A 26683-nucleotide genomic window follows, 5' to 3' on the forward strand; every position below is an offset into this window, starting at 1 on the left:
TAATTATTGCATTTAGCAAATTCATCCTGCGGGCCAGATTGGATCTTTTGGTGGGCTGGTTTTGGCCCCCGGGCAGCATGTTTGAGACCCCCGATTTAAAAGGACATTCCCTTTATTTTGCATGTTCATGTCCAATTTTATATGCATATTATAAACATCTCTGGGTTTCCAAAATTGGTCAGATCAAGACCCAGAAGTGACCTAGATGAACAAAAATACATGATGAATTTCCTGAACATCAATATGATTTTTACTTTTTTTTTTTTTTTTTTTTTAATAATTTACATTGCAAGTTATTTCAGGGGGTGTTTCATTGTTAATCACAACCGAAACTAGTAAATAATATTAGCAACACTCAAGTCACCAACAATATTATAACTTCAATACTGAGTCTGTCCAGTTTGTTCAGTTTTTAGCCACATTTAAGTCAATAACCTATTTTTTACCAAGGAGGTCCACTGAAATGTATGCAATAAAAAATGTATGACAGCCCTACATCACCTACTGACACATTATTCCACATTTTGGATTAAAGATTAATCATAAATTCATGTGACAGCTTGAGGACTGAGAAGAGAGGTTAGTCTCGTTTGCATTTTGATAAAACACGAGTTCAATTTGGACACCGCACATGTGATCAAGACTGAGAGAGTCACAATTAACTCGGTTAGAAATCCAACAGGATCAAAATGAACTGAACTCACATGGGGTTGTTTTGCATTTTTCCCAGTTGGGAACCCAATAAAAACAGGACTGTGTCCCATTTTGGATCCTGACCCTCTGTTTCAGAAAGGCAGAGCTAAAGCATTTAAATGATTTTTTTTCACTGATCCTGAGTCATGTGGTTTGATTGATTAAACCATTATTAACAGACTGCATGTCAACTGTATTTTTAGTAATTATGCGAAAACTTTTATCCTGTTCTTACACCATCAAAGAGCTAAAAGCCACTAACTGACTGTTGGGGGAAAACAAAACATGAGAACTGGGTGTGAAGTCGCTCATTCCAGCGTTTTTAATTGTTTCCATCATAGTCACTAAAGTGCATCATGTGGTGTTTACGAGATTGTCACAGAGCTCGTTGTGGGAGTTCGAGTGTTGGTTCAGAACTGGTGCTGATAATGAACCAGTTTTTTGCATTTTGACAGAAAAAAAAGTAGCTCTTGACCAGGAAAATGGCATCCACATAGGGATGTAACGATATGAAAATTTCAGATCACGGTTTTTGTGACCAAAATATATCACGGTTATCATTATAATCGTGTTATTGTTGAAAGTGTGCTCAAAATGTTCAAAAAGTACTTATGCACACACTGAAATAATTTAACCAAGTTGTATTTTGAAAAAAACAACAAAAAAATAAAATAAAATAACAGCACTATGTACTTTCTGTTGGCAGAAACATTCAAATATTAACATGTAAACATCAAACATACAAATGTGTATTAAAGATGGCACCTTACGGCTATTGTTTGACCATTTTCCATATCAAGTTTGAGTTGTTTTAGCTTCTTTTCTATAGATAGATAGATAGATAGATCAAAGTGTGGTAATCAAACATGGTTATCATGATAATTATAATTTAAGTGGTAATACTAGCTATCTGGAATTTTACAGCAGTTTATCAATATACCGGTAACCGTTAGATCCCAGATCCACATCAACCAAAAACTTCTGATGTCAAGGGCTGAGATTGGGATTAGCATGATCAACAAGTCCTAGTAAAACTCTGTTACTACCGTTTTTAAAACGGAGCTGGCATAGCAAAAATACATTGAAGTCATGATGGGAGTGCATTCCAGGTGTCCAAAGTCTGGTACAACATGGGTATAAGAAACTAACATCATTACACAGAGAATAATATATGAATTTTAAGCTTTTTTTTTTTTTTTTTTTTTTTTAAACAACTTTATTCATCATTTTTCCATTACAACATTGATATCATTAAGGCATTTCTTACAAAATTTGTGAACTTGCCCCCTCACATCCAGGTGGCATCCCTACAAAGCCATCTGCATAAACACACATATCAAATGGGCAAACAGAACATCAAAAGAAAAAAAAGAAGAAATATACATAAGTACAAAAAAAAAAGACTCAAACCAATCTGTGTTGATCATTCTGGTTATACCGCCAACATTCTGGACGTCTGGCATAAGAAAAAAAAAAAAAAAAGTCCCAGCAGTCAGAATATGGGCATTGAGAAGACTAGGATGTTAGTCAAAGAGTGAGAAGGAAAGAAAAATAAATACATTAAATAAAAACAAGAAATCAGGCCAAAGGCAGGCTCGTGATGTGAACCAGGTTCTGTCATATGTATCCTCCAACCCGTGGACTGTATACCTAATTTTTTCCTGGTCCAATCCCAACACCACCTCTCTTATCCAATGAACCTAGGCAGGACGGTTCCTCCACTTCCACTTCAGCAATATCAGACGGCGGGATTTGAACCCTTTTTTTGTAGGTTAGCTTGACTGTTGTTAGCACATTTTCATTGCTTCTCCTCTCCTTTACTTGCAGATGTCATTTGTCTGTCGTTTCCTCTCATCTCCCCTTCCTTCTCACCTCCTTATCTCATTTCCTTTCCTTCCTCTGAGGCGACACCCCCTCCCTCTTCCCGACTTCCCTTCACCTTTGACTCCCATTGACCCCTAACGGCCCCATCACACCGACACTCCCACCGCCTTATCTATATCACTCACTTGAAAATGTGAGTGCATTCGGAAAAAACATCCCATTTCAGCACTTTGGAGAGTCCTCCACTTGGCCTCCATATCTGTTGCATGCGAGGACTTCCTCCGCTGCTTCCAGATCTGCCGCGTAAGACAAGGAGAGGTGTAGAGGAGTGTGGGATTGTAGATAAACGGCTGGTCTGGGATCAGGAGTAGGCCAGACATCGGCTCCCTCAATATACGACGGCTTCAGATGTAGTTTTCTCTGACAGCTGCTGATGTGGATAGCGCTCTGACAGAATGACCTAGTAAGATCTCTGACTGGCTTGGAAGCAGGTTTCTGGGACAAGATACCACATAAGAGGACGTGATGGAAGGGAGATAGACAGGAGGAGGAGGAGGAGGAGGAGGAGGAGGAGGAGATAGAGGGGAAACCATTGTAAGAAGGAGGGAATAGAAGAAGGAAGATATGAACGGTATCAAATAGAGACAGAAAGAGGCAGAATAAGAGGAAAAAAGCAGTAACACAATGCATCAGGGAATGTCTGTCTGTCTGTGTCAGTGTTGTGCAAGTTACTTCCAAACTGTAATCCATTACAGATTACTTGTTACTGTTATTTAAAAGTAATTCCTTACCGTACAGTATTACTACTCTGAATTGTAATGCGTTACATGACTCCTGTATTATTTTTGAGTTACATACGAACTCTCGTCATAAATGGAGCGTGCGCGGTAGTCAAATAATACCCCCCCCCCAAAAGAAAACAATAAGCAATAAGTGAAATAAATAAAATAAATAATAAATTTGCACCCCGAAGTTCGTGTGGACGGAAAACTCAGTAAGTAACGCTACGGTCTACGATGTTCGAATCCAAGCGGGAACGCTTAGATTTTTTTCAACATTTTACAAAATAATAAATTCACAATCGACAAAATACAAATGTTAGCTTACCTTGTCATTGCTCTATCACAGAGATAACTAACTATAATAACTAACTAGCATCTCTAAAGCAGGGTTAGGGTTCGTAATGAGCATACGTCCATGTGGCCAGTGTACTGTCTTCTGTCGTCTTCACCCATTGGCTGAACATGAACAGGAAGTAGAACTTTACTGATGCATTTTTCATTCCTTAAAGGAGTGATATTTTGCTTTTTTAAATGGAATTGTACATTTTAAAACATTTCCCTGTGGTCTATATAAACTGTAAATGCTATACTTGGGTCTGAATTCTTCATTAATTCAACTCCACAGGTCCATCTTCAACCCTATTTCTGAGTAATGACACCAGAAAGGTCGTTTTGATCGCTGGCCCTTTAAATGAACATGAGCCACTTCAGGCCCCACCCCCTCCAGGTTGTGAGTCAGTTTTTACTACAACCGCTGCTGCTGATAAACAATTATATCGTACTCGGACAAATGTTCGTTGGAAGTCTTGACCTTATATGTGCAAATGTTGTGACGTAACTAGTTATAAAACGTAACATATTAAGCAGGAGTTAAAACGGTTGTAGAAATCCACTCGATTTTTGCTAAAATGAATATAAAGATAACTTTGCAGCACCTGGAGGGTTCAAATTCAACCTTTGTGAACTATTAGGGTCCAAATACACAAATACATGAACCAAAGACTAATAAAAGTGGGTTTAGCAAAATATGACCCCTTTAAGGTCTCGCAGTCTTGCTGGGTTTTTTTTGTTTTGTTTTGTTTTTCATTTGAGCATTTTAATTATGGGCGAAAAGTATGTTGTAACGCAAGTGCTATTGTACATGTACCGAGTAAAATACTACTGAAAATTGATTAGTACTGCCTCATACTACTGCATTACAGTAAAAAGTAATCTGTTAATGTAATGCATTACTTTTGTGTATGTGTGCGTGTCGTCCTCAATACTGATGCATGTTAATGAAAAGCAGCTAAAGGGGTCTGATGAGACTGTGTCGGTGCCAGACCACTACAGAGGAGGGAACCCTGGTGTCCCCCCCCCTAGGGTAACGCACAAAAACACACACTCACAATATCACACAGCAGGCAAAAAAAGGGAGGAGACTAGGAAGAGTCATGTCGAGATCTAACCTATTTCCATTAAAGAGTTTTGGCTGCTGTCAGGGCCCGGGGTCTTAATTATAAAAAAAAAAGATCTCTTTATCCCTGATCCCATCATATGATCATTTCAAAGGCAGCGGAGAAAACAAATTAAAATTACATGTATGGCGTGGCGCTGCTGAGGAAATTATTAGGGAATATCACAGACATGAGCTTCTTTGGCAGAACACATGAATTTTTGACGATGCCCTTGATTTGAACATGCCTGTGTGTTTATGTGTGTGTCTTTTGAGGTCAGCCTAGATGGTGCCAAGTTAATAAGATGGGGTCAGAGGTCATCGCTGACCATTACGGGCCAATCACGACGCCCCACACACACACACACACAAACCAAGCTAGACCTTTAGCTCAAAGCGTCTTCATCTTCAGCGTCCCTCGTTTCACTTTGCCCTTTTGCATCGCTTTCCTTATTTGATCCCTCTCAGCTCGCTCTCTCACTCTGTGGTATGCTCTCTCGCCCTCCCTCTCTCCCTCCAGGGCACTATTCTGTGTTGCCTCTCTACAAGAAGCTGCTATTTAAAACACTTAGAAGTGATTTAGTGCCCACGGAGGCTATTCCATTAGCTGCTCTATGTATTTATCATGGCTCTCCCGCTCTCACTAGATTGCTAACTCTACAATTTTCTTGCCTTCCCCCTCTTCCATTTTCTCCTCCACTTCCTCTCTTTGTCGCTCTCTCTTGCTATCTCTTTCTTCCTCACACACACATTTTACACCTCTTCCAATTTCATTTAATTCCCTCTTAAAACTTGAGTAGCGACAAGTCTCATGCCAGGTTTGCACAGTAACATAAATGTGTTTTTTTTGTTGTATTTTACTTCTTTTTCACCTTAGTAGCAATGTTTTTAACAGTAGAGTAACAGACAAATGAACATGTTATCGACTTTAACACAAATATAGGTACTTTCTACTCCTCCTGTCCAGCCAAAACAGGCTCATTAATGCATATTAGGGTAATCATTGCACACCTACCGCGCATGAGGACTGATTCCAACTTGTATGGATTGGAAAATAAGACATAGAAAAGATGACCTCCTGGTGTATGGTGCATGACAGGTTGTGATGTAAAGGATTAACATCCAGACAGGAAAGGGAGACCTGACCACAGAGGTGCTGTCTATTTAATGAGATGTCAGAAACTAGTCGAAGTCATCCCAACATGGATGATGTGAGGTTCAGTTTAGCACAGACACAGCTGGGAACGTAGACATACTTTTAACTTTTACTTCAATATATAAATAGTATTTTGTACCCAAGTATCATTTGCATGGTAAAGAATGATACCTCTGTTTCTGTGGTAAAAGGCATCTTTTTTTTTTTTTTTTAATTTTAAATAAGGTATCTGCATTAAAATGTGTTAAATCTGTCTTCTTAAATGTCAGAATGCGAAGAGATGAGTTTTTTTTTTTTTTTTTTGTTATATTTTATGTAGTGAATGCTTCGTGGATTAACACAGATCAGGGTAGTAAAATTTATTTATTTATTTTTTAATTTTGTTTTTATTGGAAAAGGAGCAAGATATCTCAGTATTACCATTCATACATATGATATCTATTAGAGTCCTTTTTGTATTTCTTATTTTATACGTACAAAAGTGTCAAACAGAGAAAAATAAAACAAACAAACAAAAAAAAAAAACCGTAACATATGAACTCAGAGCTTACAGTTTTGGTATTTCTCACTTAAAAATTAGACAATCACAGCTTTCAATACCTCTGGGTTCCTTAAACATTACACATGTTAATGCAAAAGTAAAACATAAGCAAAAAATAAAGACAGGGAGATTATAAAGAGGAAATTTTTAGAGGAGTGATCCAAATTCTGGGTGGCTAAAGGATACAAACTTAATCCACTTTTCCCAAATATGGTAAAATTTAGATTCTGACAGAGTAATTTTTCCATTTTGAAAATTTGCAAGATGGTCTCGTACCGATCTTCTAATGTTGGTGGAGTTTAACCACCTTTTTGAAATAGATTTCTTGCTGGCTGCTAACAGCGCCTGTAATAATTTTGTATCCTCCCTCCGTTCTAGTACAGAGACATCACCAAGATATAGATTTATAAAGTTATAGGTAACAAGAACCTTGAAAACCGATATTAAAGTCCCATGAATATCCCTCCAATCAGGGTAGTAAAATTAACGTTTTTTTGGCCCGCACTCCTTATGTTTGACCGCCCTGATATATTATATTTTATCTCTGAAGCAGATAGTTCCCAAAAAATACAGGCCGTAGACTCAGCTGTAACTTTAGTTGAACTTTTTCTTCTTCAGGACGGCCGACTGAGCATCAACGACCAGCTGATAGCGGTAAACGGAGAATCTCTGCTCGGACGCTCCAACCACGCTGCCATGGAAACGCTGAGACGCTCCATGTCGTCAGAGGGCAACGCCAGGGGAACCATCCAGCTCGTAGTTCTCCGAGCCTCCAGACAGGTAGAGCAGAACAACCCGGCACGGTGTCAACTTATTCCTGTTCCGCTGTATGTTTTCGCAGTGGTTTCATGCATTTTACAGCTTGTTTGACACAAAATTAATCCGATTTCAAACCGGCTGGATTGAAAACGAGACACATAACATGACAAGCACAACACGAACAGAAGAAATGACATTTTGAGGTCATGGCAGCGCTCAGGCTTATCTTTGGGAATTCTTGAAACAGATAGCAGAGGTTTACATGTGTGAAACTGCAGGAACATGTCACAGTTAAACAACAAAAACTCCAAAGTAGCTAACATTGCGGAAGAGTATCTTTCACATTTTGGCTGTCATTGTTTTGAAAATAAGCATAGATATTACTAAGCAAATACACTTTTACTATTGGTATCAGGGACATCAGACAATATACAGGCTTTTCAATCATGGACTTTAATGCAGCTTTCGTTTTGGATGTTGGATGTAGGGCAACATGTTTAAAATTTCAGTTTGGTTTGATAAAATTGGTTACATGAAACATTTAGCAACGCTCATGCATTATGAAACTGTGCACAGCCTGATTTATTATTATTCAAAGATTATTCATGAGTCGCCACAGTTTTGACAGAAAATCAGCGACATAAATGATCTGCAGTAGGATGTTCATCTGCCTTTTTCTAAACTAAAATTATGCCTCATACTTTAAAGATCTTATTACAGCCACATCAGCGTAGCCTTTTGTCTTGCAGCAAGAATCCGACTATTATGTTTTTTTTCCAAATAACCAAGTTAGTGGAGATCGGTAATGTGTTTCCTGCCACCCACAAAGTAAACAAAGCAAGATGAAATGAATGGAAATATCAGCAGAAATGTTCCCTTTGTGTCTCCTCACTGACTGTCAGGCTTTGTGTTTGGATTCTGTCATTTGACTGCAGAAGTAATGAATGAGATTTTCCAATTTAAGTACTCTGGTATATGGAACTTATAGTTGAGAGCTGTAATCAGTGTGGACACAAACACACAAACAGACTTCCTTGATCAACACAAAATTTAAATGTGAATATGAGAGGAGAGTGTGAGATTCATACTGCAAGTTTAGCAATGATCAGTAAAGCAGGGTACACACATAAGGATTTTCTACACTGCAAAAATCTAAATCTGTGTATTTTTCTCATTTCTAGTCAAAATACCTCATCACACTTAAAATAAGACAGAATCACCCAAAGAGTAACTTTTCAGTGAGATACAAGAACTTCTTTTTAGACAATAGATCTTGAAAATCTTATTTCAAGAAATCTTACCAAGATAATTTTCACTTGTTCCATTGGCAGATTTTTTTTTTTTGCTTGTTTTAAGATTTTTTTTAATCTTAATTCAAGATTTTTTTTTTTCTTGATACAAGATTTTTTTCGCTTGTTTTGTTTCAAGATTTTTCTGCTTAATTCAAGATTTTTTTTTTGCTTAATTCAAGCAAAAAGATCTGCCAGAGAGAAAAAAATGTATTTGGGAGTCACGAAGAAAAATAGTTCTAGGTCTTTAATGATTGATTTGAAACCATTACCATTTCATTAGTTTTTAAGATGAGTGCAGAAAAGACTAAAGGATACCAGATACTCGCTCGTTCCAAATTTCATAAACATAGATATGTCCATTGGTAAGTCATTCTTCTGTTAGACGCAAAAAAATGTGAAAAAACTACCCTGTTCCCTTTGGTACATATGATGAAAAGCACATGATGAAGCCAAAAACAGTAAGAATAGAATAGAATAGCATAGGATAGCATGGCATAGAATATAATAGGATAACATAGAATAGCATGGCATAGAATAGAACAGCATAGGATAGCATAGAAAAGCATATAATAGAATAGCATAGCATCGGATAGCATAGCATAGCATGGAATAGAATAGCATAGGATAGCATAGAAAGCCATGACTAGAATATAATAGAATACAATAGAATACAATACAATAAAATACAATAGCATAGGATAGCATAGAATAGCATGGCATAGAATAACATAGGATAGCATAGAAAAGCATAGAATAGAATAGCATAGGATAGCATAGAAAAGCATAGCATAGAAGAGAATAGGATAGCATAGAATAGAACAGAATAGGATAGGATAGGATAGGATAGCATAGCATAGCGTAGAAGAGAATAGGATAGCATAGAATAGCATAGCATAGAATAGAATAGGATTGCATAGAATAGAACAGAATAGGATAGCATAGAATAGAACAGAATAGGATAGCATAGAATAGAATAGCCTTGAACAGAGAAAATATAAAATTTCAAAAACTAAAAACCAGATAAGAAAATAGAATATGAAATTTTACAAAAAGTAAAATAGAATAGGACTAAAAGTAGAATATAAATAAAAATAGACATAAAATATGAATAATAATAATGTTGCCGTTTTCATTTTTCACTAACCTACTCCTACATTTTTTCCTCTCAGATGACCACCTCCAACCCCGCCACAAGCAACTCCACCTCCACCCATCAAAACAACCCCCAGCCGGGCTCCAGCAATCAGGTACGAGTGAGCGACGCCTGCCACCAGCAGCAGCCGCCTCCTCCTCGCCGCTCCTCCTCTCTTCTGCCCACGCTGAGGAGGCGAGCGTCCGAGCCACTTCCTCACGGCCACAGGCAGCGTAACACTCCGAGGCCCGGGGAGACACACACCAGATACACATACGGCTTTAATCACAGGGAAAGGCGTAGTGGTTACACGTTTGGCTTCACGCAGAGGGAGTCCGATGCACAAACAGGTGCACCGTGTGAGTCTGAGTCCAACTTAAACAGGGAAACGTATGGATACAGACACGGCCACACACGCAGCCGCACCCTGACGGACATGCGAGGGAACGTCACGCTCGATAACACGCGTGGTCACACATACGTCGACTCTCAGGGCAACGCACAGCACTACACGGACACACGCAGCTGCAGACACACACGCAGCCGCACGCTAGACGCCATCCAGACTAACAGCTACACGGAAAACATAAGGGCCATGGCAGGACAGATGTACGGAGAACCGCTGCCACACACCAGGATCCCACCACACAGATATGTAGACACACACTCACATAACTACGCACACAACAGAGCTCTGACCAGACACATTTTTACAGCTGAAAGTCTGAAAAATGATCCATATTTTTATACATAGTTCCGCTTTACATTTTATCCAGTCTTCATTTTATCCAGTCTTCTATTTTTATACAGGTGTGTTACAGGTGTTTTATACAGGTGTGTCACTACACTGCAAAAATCTAAATCTTACCAAGTGTGTTTTTCTCATTTCTAGTCAAAATATCTCATCACACTTAAAATAAGACATAATCACCTAAAGAGTAACTTTTCAGTGGCATATAAAAGCTTCTTTTTAGATAATAGATCTTGAAAATCTTATTTCAAGAAATCTTACCAAGATAATTTTCACTTGTTCCATTGGCAGATTTTTTGCTTGAATTAAGCAAAAAAAAAAAGTTGTAATAAGCAAAAAAAAAAAAAAATCTTGAACAAAGCAAAAAAAAATCTTGAATTAAGCAAAAAAAAAAAAATCTTGAATTAAGCAAAAAAAAATTCTTGAACTAAGCAAAAAATATCTTGAACGAAGCAAAAAAAAAATCTTGAATTAAGCAAAAAACCATCTTGAACTAACCAGAAAAATCTTGAATTAAGCAAAAATTCTTGAACTAAGAAAAAAAATATCTTGAATTAAACCAGAAATTATTGAACTAAGCAAAAAAAAAAAAAAAAAAAAATCTTGAATCAAGCAAAACAATCTCCCAAATGCAACAAGTAAAAATTATCTTGGTAAAATTTCTTGAAATAAGATTTTCAAGATCTGTTGTCTAAAAATAAGTTCTTATATCTCACCGAAAAGTTACCCTTTAGGTGATAATGTCTTTTTTAAGTGTGTTGAGATATTTTGACTAGAAATGAGAAAAATACACTGGGTAAGATTTACATTTTTGCAGTGTACCAAATTAAGATTACATTGCTCGAGTTCCTGTACAAAAACACTTTCCATATGTGCCGCCGTAGCTAACTTTAACTTGATTGACAATAGTTTACCCTAATGGGCTCTATGCACAGCCCCACTACTTCCTGAACTTCAGGTGGCTCCTTTATTTCCTGTCTTTCATTATTAGACACACTGATTAATCCAGGTGTGTCTGCTACTTCTTGTTGTGACTACTGTGGTCAGACACACCTGGATTAATCAGGGTGTCCAATAATGAAAGACAGGAAATAAAGGATCCACCTGAAGTTCAGGAAGTAGTGGGGCTGTGCATAGAGCCCATTTCCTACCATCTATAACTTCGAACCATCCTAAAAACTCTTTTCCTGGCTTGAAACAAATCCAAACCATGGTTCAGTTTGATCCAGACCAACACCATCTGTTTCCGGCGGATCCCAGGTTTAGCTGTTTGATGTGGAGGATGTTTCGCATCTGCAATCTCGGTGCCGATGAAACTAAAGAGTCGGAAAGTCTCGACTGAACAGGTTAGGTGTGAAGGCACCCTGAGAACACCATTGAGCTTCTGCAGTTGGTTACATTAACACATTTGTCGTCACCGAGTTTTTATAATCCCCAGAATACAACTGTGGTTTATTGCAAAACTGTCATTACTGGCTTTGAAAGAACAAATTCCATCTTATATTACATCAGCGCTGAAAACGGGGTATAAAACGAGTAAATGCTTCCGCTTTGAAATATAATGAAAAGCTTCACTTTAGTCTCTTGGTGTGTAAATACAGTACACTGGTGCTGATTGATGATGTGGAAGCATATTAATCTGGCTGAAAGCTTGTCCCTCTGCCAACACCACTAACTGTCACACTATTAACTTTCTTCAAAAAAAAAAAATACTCCCCATAAACTCGGTGCTCTACTAAATTCTTCACTCTGTACAGCTCCTTTCTCTCACTAAATTAGCTGATTATTTTCTTCACTGACTGTAACATCCAGACCTGCTCTTTCCTCTTTTGTCTGTTTGTCCAAAGTTTTGTATTTCTTTATGATTTCTGTGTTTCTTTTATTTTTTAAAGCCGATGTACTCTGATCTCCTGTCGCACCTGCCTGTTTCTCCTCACTGAAATAAAGCTAATCTGCAGCCTCCTGCATGCCTGTCCATGTTTGTTTCTCTGTTGGGTTTCCAGCGGCTGCCTCCTCCTCCTCCTCTGCTCCTCTCTGTTTATTAAAAGACATTTTGGCTCCCTGCTCCCTCTGTTTTTGGCTTTGGTGTCTTTTTTTTCTGCCTTCTCCGTATCCTTTTGTTAGTCATTCAAAGCACAAAACCAGGATGTGGGTCATAAAAGTTAAACCATGTCAAATTCTCCCTGGAAAACCCTTCATTAAGATACATTACAGTCCAAAACTGCACATTCACAGTCATATACCGACTAATGGAAGGAAAAACTGACAGATGAGTAGAATCAGGATTCATGAATGTTTCATGTAACTGTTAACACGCTCTTTTAGATGTACTAAATGTGTTAAAAATCAATCTGCATGAAAGGTGTTAACCTTTGCTTATTTTTATCCTGTTCTCTCTCTTGTTATACTGCTATATTTAAAAAACAAAAAACAAAAAAAAAAACGCAAGTCCTCACTTTCAGTCACAGGTTTTTTCAATCCCAGGAGGTTAATGTGGAAACAGAATTAGAATAAATCACAAAGATTTAAGAAGTTATGTTTGAAAAGCAGCGCTAGTTCCTGGACGGACAAACCAATGAAGATATCAGGCGTGACAGGAGCGGTTCATTCTCTCTATGCAGAAGCATGACTGATTATTTCAGACGCTTAAAAAGATGTTTCACAGCAGTTCAAGCAGATGGTTTGTGATAATGTGAGTGAGCTGGGGAAGGAGACCATGAGGGTTAGTGTCATTGACCTGCCCATTGTGCCGTGTCCACCTCATCTCCGCCTCAATCTGCGGGTGTGTGTCAGTCATCGAAGCTATCAGAGCTCAGTCTGGATCTGCATAGTCTGGTGACGCCGTGGGCATGTGTGATAAAAGCATCTCCTAAAGGCAGGGAGACACATTATGATCATTGGGCTGATTATATGTATGCTATTGCAGACCGATCTGACCCAGTCTGGGTCATCTGGCTCGACAGTCGGCAGATAGAATCATTAAAGGAGTGATATTTTGCTTTTTTAAATGGAATTATGCATTTTCAAACATTCCCCTGTGGTCTACATAAACTGTAAATGCTCTGCTTGGATCTGAATTCTTCATTAATTCAGCTCCACAGGTCCATCTTCAACAATATTTCTGAGTAATGACACCAGACAGGTTGTTTTGATCGCTGGCCCTTTAAATGCAAATGAGTCACTTCAGGCCCCACCCCCTCCAGGTTGGTGACCGTGCTTTCTGTCCCGTTCAGCCGCTTGTGTTGGTTAATATAACCAACAGCTGAACATTTTAGGTAATCGGCTCAAAGTTTGGACATATTTTCAGTTTTTACTACAACTGCTGCTGCTGATAAACAATGATGTCATGCTTGGAGAAATGTTCGTCGGAAGTCTTGACCTTATTTGTGCAAATGTTGTGACGTAACTAGTTATAGACCTAACAAATTAAGCAGGAATTGAAACGGGTTGTAGAAATCCACTTGATTTTGCCAAAATTTATATAAAGATAGCTTTGCAGCACCTGGGGGGTTCACATTCAAACTTTTTGAGCTGTTAGTTTCCTTAAATACACAAATAAATGCACCAAAGACTAATAAAAGTGGGTTTAGCAAAATATGACCCCTTTAAGACTGCCGTTATAACAGGCCGCCTCAGTGTCTTCATGTTTTCTTTGCAACAAAAGGGTCACAAAATGTCTTTTTTGCCAATTCTTTTGCAAATTTGTTTTCAGAAGGAACTTAACTTTCAATATCTGGCCATTAATTAGCATTATTAAAAATAATAAATGCTTAAAATAGTGTGTTTTAGTAAAAAAGAAAACAACAGACTCGAAGTTCTTAGTATATTTATTATCAGAAACAACTGTAAATGTCCTTAATGAAACTTTTTGAGATTGCAGAAATTAAACTTTCAGCTATTTTACATCTATTACTATTTTACACACATATGATGGCTTGTTATTTTTTGTTATTTCCAGGCGTTTTTTTTGGCCTCTGAAACAGTTCCTTTCCTGGAGGGTTCAAATTCAAACTTTTTGAACTACTAGGGTTCTATGGAGACACATTTGATTCTTTATTCATCAATCAAATAGAATAGATTTGCAACTAAAAAAGAGATTTGAGAGCAAAAGACAATAAGTGGCAATCAAAAAAAAAAAAAGATAATTTTGCTTATAAACCAGTCCAGCGTGTGTGAAGAAAAAAAGCATCATTCAGTTGTTCCAAGTGTGTTTTCTGGTATAGTAGGAACCATAACGTTTTGGCACCATGGGTACTGGTCAACACTAATGCCTTCCTGTAACTCACTCACTCATTCCGACGTACTCTGCTCAGAACATGAATGTACACCAGGCTGTAACCGATGCTATTTAGTGTAATTGATTACTTATGGGACACATTTCAATTTCAAAGAGCAACGGACTATCAACTGACAATGGTGTGCAAAAATATAAGAACACTTGTCAAATCTTAAGAAACTGGTGGTTTATTTGTTCCCAGAGCCTGAATTTCACTTTTTTGCCATTGCAAAAAGTAAAGGCAAAGGTACTGAGAGTATTTCACCTACAAATGTATAAGTCCAGTCCTTTTTTTTTTTACATTTTACTCTAATATTTTGTGCGGCCCCCCTTGGCAACAATCACAGCAGTGCATCTTTCTGGCGTTGTGTCGATGTATTTCCTGAGAGTTTCAACCCCAATGTCATTCCACGCTTTCAGAAGCTCATTCCAGAGAGTTTCCGTAGAGTTTCCTTAGATTGTTGCCAAGGGGGGCCACACTAAATATTAGAGTAAAATGTAAAAAAAAAAAAAAGACTGGACTTATAAATTCGTAGGTGAAATATTCTCAATACCTTTGCCTTTACCTTTTGCAATGGCGAAAAAGTGAAATTCAGGCTCTGGGAACAAATAAACCACTAGTTTCTTAAGATTTGACAAGTGTTCTAATATTTTTGCTCACCACTGTACCTCCCAGTAACATAACACAACAGAGAAGTGGGTTTAACAAGGAAGCTAGAGCCGGTGCTGGAGCCAGGTCAAACCCACCAATAGAAACTTTTATCCATCAGCGTAGGCCCTGCCCATTAAGTGCAGTTTAATACGCCAGCAAAACTTTAGAACTCGCAAGCAAAGCGGACTAATTTATAAGCAAATTTTTTTTAATTTTTTTTTATTGCCACTTACTGTCTTTTGCTCTCAAATCTCTTTTTTTGGTTGCAAATCTATAGGGTGGGGAAGCAAAATGTACAATGAACATTTAGTTGTTTTTTCTCAGCAGGCACTACATCAGTTGTTTTGAAACCAAACATATATTGATGTCATAATCATACCTAACACTATTATTCATACCTTTTCAGAAACTTTTGCCCATATGAGTAATCAGGAAAGCAAACGTCAAAGAGTGTGTGATTTGCTGAATGCACTCGTCACACCAAAGGAGATTTCAAAAATAGTTGGAGTGTCCATAAAGACTGTTTATAATGGAAAGAAGAGAATGACTATGAGCAAAACTATTACGAGAAAGTCTGGAAGATACTATTAAAGAAGAATGGGAGAAGTTGTCACCTGAATATTTGAGGAACACTTGAGCAAGTTTCAGGAAGCGTGTGAAGGCAGTTATTGAGAAAGAAGGAGGACACATAGAATTAAAACATTTTCTATTATGTCAATTTTCTTGTGGCAAATAAATTCTCATGACTTTCAATAAATTAATTGGTCATACACTGTCTTTCAATCCCTGCCTCAAAATATCGTAAATTTTGCTTCCCCACCCTGTATTCTTTTTGACTGATTGATAAAGAAACAAATGTCTCTCCATAGGTCCCCAAATACAGTCATAAATGTACCAAAGACTAATAAAAGTGGGTTTAGCAAAATATGCCCCCTTTAAGAGAACGCAATAATTGTTAGCTTTCAGGTTAGCGCATCCTAGAACGGCAACATAAAGTAATGGAGCAATCAAACAGTAAATGACTGAAGATGACTGATCTAAAAGTGTTATAAATAGACTTTCTAATTAAAAACTGTTTGTTTTCTTTGTTTTCTCCTTCCGAGCTCTTCATCCCGGGTGAGTGATATGTGGGTGAGGGGGTGACACCCTAGGCTAACTAAGCCTTTCAGAAGCCTATTGTGTGCAGCTGTAGGTTGGGACTGGCTGCATAGATAGATCCCCCACTGTTTACTTATTGTTGTGGGATTAAGATATCTGACTGCCTGTCTGTCTGCCAGCTTCAAAAGCCTCCGGCAAAGCCATCACGGTGTGGAAATGGAAGGATGGATGGTTGGATGGATGGATGGATGGATGGAGGGAGGGAGGCGGTTTTTATGATGAGAAGTTGATGACGTGTGCAGCACATACAGAGAAACTGTCAGAACTTCATGTGCAAACACACGAGCCACGCATACCAGCTCAAAGTGATTGACAGCTGTGAAGCGGTGACATATGAAGATGTACGGTGGGTGCTAATGATACCCCAGGGATCGCATGACTTTGTGAATACACCCTACCCGCGGCTTTGATGCAACAAAGATACCGCGAACACCTTTCATTATTGTACATTATTTCATAAACTCTGTAGAAGTAGGCTTGCGTAGGTGTGTGTGTGTGTGTATATGTGTGTGTGTGTTTTTACCCGATGTGTGTATGTGACAGCTGTAGCTCCATCTCTTTGACCAGAAAAGGGTGTCTTTCATCCTCCACCAGCACCAATTCCCATCAGCCCTGCCAGTGCCCATCTCCATCTGGGGCGGGAGTCCTTTGTAGTGTTCGATAACATGCCTGTCACTGCTCTCAGGATTATCTTAATTATAGTGTTTTCGGTTGTGCACATGAACAGAATCAACATCTTTTTTTTTTTTTTTTTTTTTTTTTTTTTTTTTGTGCAGTTCCAGAGAGGTGAATCCAGTTTTCTGAAGCATCGCCAAAGGCACATTAAAATGATTTACAGATATGTACCGCCTTTTCCACTTCCCCCTGAATATCATATCTGTTACAAGATGATCAGTGGAACTAGTCCATATATTAGTTCAACTGTACAAAAAATAAGTGTCTTGTTAATTGAAAGAAGCTGCTACTTTTATGAATTAACCTCAAAAATTCATCTTATACACTGCAAAAATCTAAGTCTTACCAAGTGTATTTTTCTCATTTCTAGTCAAAATATCTCATCACACGTAAAATAAGACAGCCACCTCAAGAGTAACTTTTCAGTGAGATACATGGACTTATATTTTGACAATGGATCTTGAAAATCTTATTTCAAGAAATCTTACCATGATAATTTTCACTGTTCCATTGGCAGATTTTTTTTGCTTAATTCAAGATTTTTGTTGCCTAGTTCAAGATTTTTTTTTGCTTAATTCAAAAGTTTTTTGCTTAATTCAAGAGTTTTTGCTTAGTTCAAAAAAATTTTTTTTGCTTAGTTTAATTTTTTTGTCTAATTCAAGATTTTTTTTTGCTTAGTTACTTTTTTTTTTTTTTTTTTTGCTTAGTTACATTTTTTTTTGCTTAATTCAAGAATTTTTTTTTTGCTTCAACTTAAGATTTCTTGAAATAAGATTTTCAAGATCTGTTGCCTAAAAATAAGTTCTTATATCTCAGGTGATTATGTCTTATTTTAAGTGTGATGAGATATTTTGACTTGAAATGAGAAAAATACGCTTGGTAAGATTTAGATTTTTTCCAGTGTATTTCCATTTTTATTATCAAATTGAAGTAATAAATAATTGAATCTTCTAGTTGAACCTCACTTTCAATTTGAATTCATCATATATATCATTACTGTATTACGGCACACTATATTCTGGAAATATTTTCTACCAGTAAAACACCTGAGGACAACCACAGCATGTTTAAAAATACTAAAAAAAAAACTAATTAGGGAACTTTGACTTGAATATTTTAACAGAAATGTAACCACAGAAGAATGAAAGTGCAAAATGACTATTAAACCCATGCGTCACAGGTATGTTTATGCAGGATTTGATCACCTTTGTGACCTTTTACTGCATTTTAACTTCTGAGCACAGTGATAAATCAAAAGAGACTTAGAACAGAGGAAGCCTGTGCTTCTGTTTGCCTTATTTGAGTACATTAGCATATATTTTAAGTCAGACCTCACAGTGATCTAGTAAAATAATACTCATTTTGTTTGGTTTCTAGTCAGTAAAGTTGATTTGTCCATGTAGCACTGATGATGGAAGATTATAATAAAAACTGTTCAGTGGTGGCAGTATTCACTATTACACTTTTCTGTGCCTAAAGCTGTGTGAGATCACCAGAACTTCACATTTTAATATTATTTTTTTTCCTTTATGCAAGTCTACAGTTAAGCAGGCAACAAAATATAATGTATTAAATATAAATAAGTCTTTTTTTAGATAGATAGATAGATAGATAGATAGATAGATAGACAGACAGACAGACAGACAGACAGACAGACAGATAGACAGACAGACAGATAGATAGATGCTTTATTCATCCCATGGGGAAATTTACAGGTTCCAGCAGTATCCACAAACTTAAAACAAACAGTAGTAAAAACACAATCGTAAAAAAACACTTTAACATTCCACAAGGAGTCAGTGCAAAGGAGATTGTTGTGCTGTTTTCTGCTTCCTGTTAGACTTTTCCAAGCCAAACTACATCTATGTGACAAAAGTAGCCCCTCACTGTTTAAGATTCAGATCCTTATTTTGCATGTAAATAATTGGTGTTTTCATGGTCATCAGATATGACCCATTTGGACGTTCAGAGGCTCCGTAGTTACCGTGGAAACACTGTCATTTTCTACAACATTGATTCACCAGTAAAACCCAAGGAGTTGGATTAATGACAGTGGATGGAGCTGCTTGGTTTTCTGTTCAGTTATTGATAAATAAATAAAAAAATTTAAAAAAAATCCAATAAGTATATATTTAAAAATACAAGAAAAACGGGTGTAAGGTGAAAAGAACATCACTTTTAGAGCATTACATCAACATACAGTCGCGGAAAAAAATTATTAGACCACCAAAGTCATCACAAACAATGGTTATGCAATCAAGTACCAACTCCTGTGTGTATCATGTGACTGAAACAGACAGAAAAGAAAACATGGAATGCCTAAAAGCACTGTTTTTGTCAGTACAATGCCATAGATATTGATGGAAGAACTGAAGTGATTTTGGTTATTATCAAGAAAACATGGAAAATGGATAGATATCAGCTCTGAAATTAAACTGTTATGAGCTATTTTTGTTGTTAGCATTATATTTGTCCAAACAAATGTACCTTTAGTTGTACCAGGCATTAAAATAAACAAGAAATTGAAGAAAACAAGGGTGGTCTAATAATGTTTTCCACGACTGTAAGTACTTATCCACTTGTCCACATCCACATTCTCCCTTTGAACATCATTCCTTACATTAGTACCTTTACTTCATGGTACCTAACAAAGCAGATACACTTGCTGTTCATGCAGAGGTGGACCTTACAGACTCTGTAGACCACATTGGATCTGAGATTGTTGCCTCATTGTATTCACTGGAACTGTAACTGTTACTGTCTTGTAATGTATGTGGAAATTACCAAAAATAGTCACTCACATGCTGATTGAAACCCCAGGGTCAGTAATAACTTCTTCTGTTTAACTGTCTTGTTCATCTTTGTGCACAGAATCCACAAGGCTACCATGGACCCTCAGGACTCTCCAGGCCCCCAAACGTCGACATCCCACGGAACGATGCAAATCACACTCCACCGATGACGAACAACAACAACTACAGCAGCTCTGGAAGTGGTGAGCAGGCTTCCACACACTCCTACAAATCCAACAATATTTGTCCATTTGAACTGTCAGATAGTCAACAGTAGTGTTTGTGTACTTGTGTGTTATCTGCGGCTGAGTGTGTACACACAGTTTGTTTGTCAGTGTATACGTGTAGTGCATATATGTGTGTATGTGTTTGTGAACCCTGCAGAGCTTGACATAGTGCCAAGGCTTCTGACACTTTTTTTTTTTTTTTTTTGGGTCATGAGTACATCACCAAGCATCTTATAGCACCACAATACAAAATCATCCCATCTCGCTAAAGCTCTGTCTTAATATCGCTTTTCATTTTCACCCCTGCATATTTATAGCCGGAGAAAGGGAAGTCATTAACTATGTTTTTCCGAACGCGAGGCTCGCTTTTCATGCGCAAAAGATCTGACCTTGGAATCATTACGCTGATGAAATGGCTTCTAAGTGGGCCAGATTTGCATGCAGGGTAATGCACTGTTGTGTTTAAAAGAAAAAAGAAAAAGACGACTAACAAACTGTTTTAAATTCATTCTTTATCTCTCGTCTTCACCTCCCCTCCCTCCTTCACCCCCTGGGATGCAGGGACGCTTTTTTTTTCTCTGAGACTCTGTCAGCTCTCCATCAAGCTCAAGCTGTAATGATACAGTTACAGTCATTTTTTTTAAAGGGGAGGGGGAGATGGATGCAACACAAAAGCTTTACTGTAAGGAAACGCTACCGTGTCTCAGGGTTTCCAGTTTATGCAAATGTTGAAAGAGATGCGAGGACGCTGAAAAGAGGGTTTTGTGGAAATTATGTGAATAAGCATTGTGTTTATGGGATGTTTATTCTGCATGTGAAGGGGCTTTGTGTGTCAGTGTTTGACCTTGTTCAGCTCCATATTGACGCTATTGACCCCTAAATGATGGACATGCTAGGTTACATTGTGTCTGAGCACTGCAAAAAATTAAATCTTATCAAGTGTATTTTTCTTATTTGTAGTCAAAATATCTCATCACACTTAAAATGAGACATAATCACCTAAAGAGTAACTTTTCAGTGAGATATAAGAACTTAATCTTACCAAGATAATTTTCACTTGTTTCATTTGCAGATTTTTTTTGCTTAATTCAAGATTTTTTTGGTTAGTTTAAGATTTTTTGGTTAGTTCAAGATATTTTTTTGCTTAGTTCAAGATACATATATATTTTTTGCTTACGGTAATTAAATTTTTTTGCTTAGTTCAAGTTTTTTTCCTTAGTTCGAGATTTTTTTTGCTTAGTTCAACATATTTTTTTGCTTAGTTCAAGATACATATATATTTTTTGTGTAATTACTTTTTTTTTGCTTCAAGATTTTTTTTTTGCTTAGATCAAGATTTTTTTGGTGTAGTTCAAGATTTTTTTTTTTTGCTCAATTTAAGATTTTTTTGTTTGGTTCAAGATTTTTTTTGCTTAATTCAAGATTTTTTTTTGCGAAGTTCAAGATTTTTTTTTGCTTAATTCAAGTTTTTTTTGTGCTTAGTTCAATCAAACAAATCTGCCAATGGAACAAATGTAAATTATCTTGGTAAGATTTCTTGAAATAAGACTTTCAAGATCTATTGTCTACAAATAAGTTCTTACACCTCACTGAAAAGTTACTATTCTGGTGATTATGTCTTATTTTTGAGTGTGATGAGATATTTTGACTAGAAATGAGAAAAATACACTTGCTAAGATTTAGATTTTTGCAGTGAGTTACCACATAAAGACCCAAACAGCTACTGCCAACCAAAATCATGTGCTAATCTAAAATGTCTAATAACTTCTGAACCATTAATCCTATCAATACGTTGAAATAATGCAGGTAAAATACAGTTTGTCATCTTTTCGGGGTCATCAGATATGACCCATTTGGATGTTCAGAGGCTCTGTAGTTACCATGGAAACACCGTCATCTTCTACAGCATTGATTCACCAGTAAAACCCATGAGGTTGGATCAATGACAGTGGATGGAGACACTGGATTTGTGTTCAGTTATTGATAGATTTTATCTAAAAAAGTCACTTTCTTCAGTTTTTTCCGTTTCTGATAAAATAGCCCTCATCTTTAACCTGAGCTTTTATGAAAATCTACATTATCAGTACATTAAATAAAGAAAAATACCTGCTTTGCACTGAAAAAGCACAAAATACAAAGGATGATATAATAAATGGTAATAAATCACTTTAGAAAGGTTACATATAGAAAAAAAAAATAATTTGGGAACTGACACAGCAGTAGTACTGGGTCTTTATGGGTGAAATACAATATATACATTGTCTTGTCCTTGTCACAACTGATAAGTGTAGGTAATAAACAGTTTGTGCAAATTAATTAGTTGCATATCAAAGTTTTCAGTCTGAGTTTGACTTTACAGCTTTGTGTTGTGTTGCTAAACAAAGCCGAAGCTCCACGGAGATCAGAAACATGTTAAAATTAGACAACAAAGGCTTCGATTCCACCCCGATAAACAAAAATAAGCTGTTTTGTTGTTCGCATCCCTCCTTCAGCTCTGCACCCCGCCGTGGCCGCCAACGGCAGCTACGGTCACTACGGCAACAACGACGAGGAATTAGAGGATGGCTTCCCCCCGCCGCCGTCCCCAGGCTCTGTGGAGGAAATGAGTAGAGACTTAGCGCTTACACCCCCACACCACAGGTACCCCCTCCGCAACACACACTCACACTGCACACTGCACCATCAGCACTCTCTGAAACTACACACAGGGCCCGAGTTATTATATTCTAATGGCACTCTTAATATGGGCCGCTGTGTTATGAGATAAAGAAGAGTCATTACACTAAATATTACCACGTACATACACATTATTTAGACTATAAGGTCTAATTGCAATCGTCTATTTGCATTATGCATTAGTAATTATAGTGATAGAATAACAGAGGAAAATACAGTGAAAGAGCTATAATAGTCATGCTGCGGCACTGCCCACACAGAAAACAATGGATGTGTAAATCCAGATGAAGTTCATTATGGATATACTGTATTTAGATGAGCTCATTACAAAACCACTGTATTAGTTTGTATTCACTTTCACTTATTAAAAAGCTACTTTATACAGTATATGCAAATATGTAACACAATAAAAACAATGGATTGTGATGTTTTTTTGCTTCAGTCTGAGTCATTTCATATTCATACACTAGGAAAAAAAATCCAAATCTCAATAAGTGTATTTTTCTCATTTCTAGTCAAAATATCTCATCACACTTAAAATAAGACACAATCACTTAAAGAGTAACTTTTCAGTGAGATATAAGAACTTATTTTTAGACAATAGATCTTGAAAATCTTATTTAAAAAAATCTTACCAAGATAATTTTCACTTGTTCCACTGGCAGATTTTTTTGCTAGAATTTAGCAAAATTGAATTGAATTAAGCAAGATTCGGTAGTAGCATATCAAACATGTGACATTCCTGGTGGGACTCCCCCCCCTTTGAAGAAATGGAAGCTTTGCAAGTGTTACAAGTGACCCTGGTGTCATCTTTTCGCGTGAAATACAGCCATATTTTGGAGCATTTCTGCCTCGACGCCATGTTGGTTAGGTTCTAAACCAAAACAATGCAGCGTAGTGTCGTCATCACACATGTGCAATGAAGGCGGAATCGATAAGTAGAATCGTTAAGCTGGCAGGCAAACGATTCCAAGGAATTGAGCTACTGGGTACCGGTTCTCAAAAAGAACCGGTTCTCGATTCCTATCTCTAACTATATGTCAGATTGAGGACCAGGGTCAAAACACTGATGAGTCCACTTAGGGATGGGGGGAGCATATGGGGTGTGGTCATTTGGTCATTAATGACTGCGAATGAATGATGGGCGGCCGTGGCTCAGAAGGTAGAGCGGGTCGTTCAAGAAGCGAAGGGTTGGTAACAATAATAATAATAATAATAATAATAATAATGGATTAGATTTATAGAGTGCTTTTCTATGAACGGATACTCAAAGCACATACAAAGGATCCATTATTCATTCGCTCTCACATTCTCCCTCTGGTGGTGGTAAACTACATCTGTAGCCACAGCTAATGGAAGCGTGGCTGCCAATCTGCGCCTATGGACCCCCCGACCACCACTAAACATTCATACACATTCATACACCAGTGTGAGTAGCAGCACTGGAGGCAAGGGGGGTGAAGTGTCTTGCCCAAGGACACAACAGCACATGGACAGAGCAGGATTCGAACCGCCAACCCTTCAGTTATTGGACGACCCACTCTACCATCTGAGCCATGGCCGCTCCGATTGGTGCTTCGAATCCTGCTCTGTCCAAGTCTTGTGCTGTTGTGTTCTTAAGCAAGACACTTCACCCACCTTGTATGAATGTTTGGTGGTGGTCGGAGGGACCGTTTGGCGTGAATTGGCAGCCCCGCTTCTGTCAGCTGCAAACATAGTTTACCAGAGTGAGAATGTGAGAGTGAATGAATAATGGATCAATAATGTAAAGTGCTCTGGGTGCCTTAAAAAGCGCTATAGAAATCTAATCTATTATTATTAAAACCCCTATTTAAGTGATGCATGGTGGCAATCCAATTGTGCAACAAAAAAAAAAAAAAAGATGTTAATAATGTGGAGTTTTTTGTTCTTCATCAGTGTTTTCATTCCGTTGTTCAGCACAAAATGCAGCATCAAGAAAAGATGCTATCAAGTCACGGGGATTGTACGCTCCAGTGTGTCTGTTGCTTGGCCAGATCGACAGACTAAATATGTGGCTCCTTCAGAATCATTGGCTTTTATTGTTAATCTTGTCAGGTGGTTTTGTGGAAAAAATACCCCTTTGGTTTGTCATCCACATCCACATTCAGTTTTGTCTTGAAATCTGATTACATATCGAAGACCAGATCAGCGGTACGGAGTTTCATCAAACAAAAGCATCTCTCGCTAAAATAAAAGTAACAAACCTCTGCAAAAACCTGCGCTCTGACAGTGATTGTATTGTGTGTGAATATGTTTATGCGAGTCTGTTTGCCTCATGCGGTCTGAATCTGGCATCAACACACTCCTTCCTGTAAGTTTAATACAGATACAGTACGCTATTGTTTCACTGAATCATGCCATCTGGAGTGGAGGAAATCAAATGATGTGCAGTCTGTGTGCATTTGTGAATGTTAAATTTCATTTGCTCCAACTTGTTTGGGTGATGCAACCAACAAAGTGCTCCTAGTCTGTCTGTTGTTTTTCTGTTAGGTGCACTCCCTCAACAGTATTGATTCATTGACAGATCAATTGATACTGGGTAATTGCGACTGTTGTGTTTTGCAGTGAGTTTCAGAAGCCACCTCGCACAGACGCACAACTGGCCAATTTCTACGACAACACACCTCGCAACAGAGCGTCTAAGAGCATGGATCTGGGTAAGAGGAGGCACACATTGCTCCGTAGACATGAAGGGAACTGATCAGGGTTTACATCAGTGGGGGGGTTTGGAATAAATCAAGGGAATTTTGTGTGTTTTTCCACATTGTTTCACCATCTGTTCGACCACATTTGTGTAATAGCGGCAACAATTATTGTATTTTTTGTGCATTTATTAAAACAGGCAACACAAAGAGGCTCTTTTATAACAGGAGACAATCATCCTAAATATGTGTTGACCCACAGCTGCAAACCTACAGTTATATTTACCATATTTTCTCCATATTTCTCTGTTCATTTGCACCATAAAGAAGGAGAGCTCAACATAACAGGTGATGCCAAAACTCAAAAATGATCTCAAATTAACATAAACAATATGACACTAACCAAAGAAAATACAGGTAAGTAACAGTACATGATAAGACATTGAAATGTAAGCATATGGTAAATGGATGTCAAAATGGGCTTTTTGTAAATGCATATGTACACATTTACATCACTTTGACTGTACCTCTATTAACTTATAATAACTACCCAAACAATGAACAATTTTTACATCTACCTAGAAAATAACACCGGTGGTCCAGTGGCCATTTTGGGTTAAATACATTAAAATTTATACAGTAAAACTTTGGTCAATATATACATCCTATACCTTATTAGAAAGCTGAGATTCTTATTTTTCAGTATTCCTGAGCACTAAAACATAATTAGTGAATTAATTATCTGAATAGCGAACAAAACTCATGGGACTTCCTTCCTGAGGTCACATTACTGGTCCATTCCATGATTAATTACATTCCAATTCAAAAATGAGGGGAAAAAAAAACAGTTTCAGCTAAATTTCACCTGATGTTGTTGATGTTGTATTTCCGCCACATACATTTTCCAAAACTAGAGGTTATTGCCTTTCAAATTAGATGTCATTAATTAGTTTCAGCTTAGTGGTTCTTCCGTTTTAAGCTTTTAAACATAATATGGTAAATAACTGAAAATTAGCACAAATTAGATGAGGAGGACCAGGTTAAGAAAGTTTAAAGTATAATTTTATGACTTCTAATAAGCATGTATTGTTTGTTTTTCAGAGATTTTTTTTTAAATTTTTTTTATGGGAGTCCCAAAAAGTGTGTGAAAACCTTCCTATTATCCCACAACTAACAAAGACGGTTAAATTTATTACCAT

General features: G+C 37.4%; 1 protein-coding gene across 2 annotated transcripts in view; it reads left to right on the plus strand.

Annotated features, from left to right (window-relative positions):
* Nucleotides 1–26683, plus strand: part of pard3ba (par-3 family cell polarity regulator beta a) — a 351893-nt gene that overhangs the window by 143171 nt on the left and 182039 nt on the right. For both annotated transcript variants that reach the window (XM_030155442.1, XM_030155450.1), the window contains 5 exons: nucleotides 7050–7211; nucleotides 9652–9729; nucleotides 19998–20121; nucleotides 22638–22785; nucleotides 25408–25499. In XM_030155442.1, the coding sequence (XP_030011302.1) occupies nucleotides 7050–7211; nucleotides 9652–9729; nucleotides 19998–20121; nucleotides 22638–22785; nucleotides 25408–25499 (604 nt within the window). The remainder of the gene's footprint in view (nucleotides 1–7049; nucleotides 7212–9651; nucleotides 9730–19997; nucleotides 20122–22637; nucleotides 22786–25407; nucleotides 25500–26683) is intronic.

This window comes from Sphaeramia orbicularis, chromosome 2, assembly GCF_902148855.1.
Source record: "Sphaeramia orbicularis chromosome 2, fSphaOr1.1, whole genome shotgun sequence".
Taxonomy (NCBI): Eukaryota; Metazoa; Chordata; class Actinopteri; order Kurtiformes; family Apogonidae; genus Sphaeramia; species Sphaeramia orbicularis.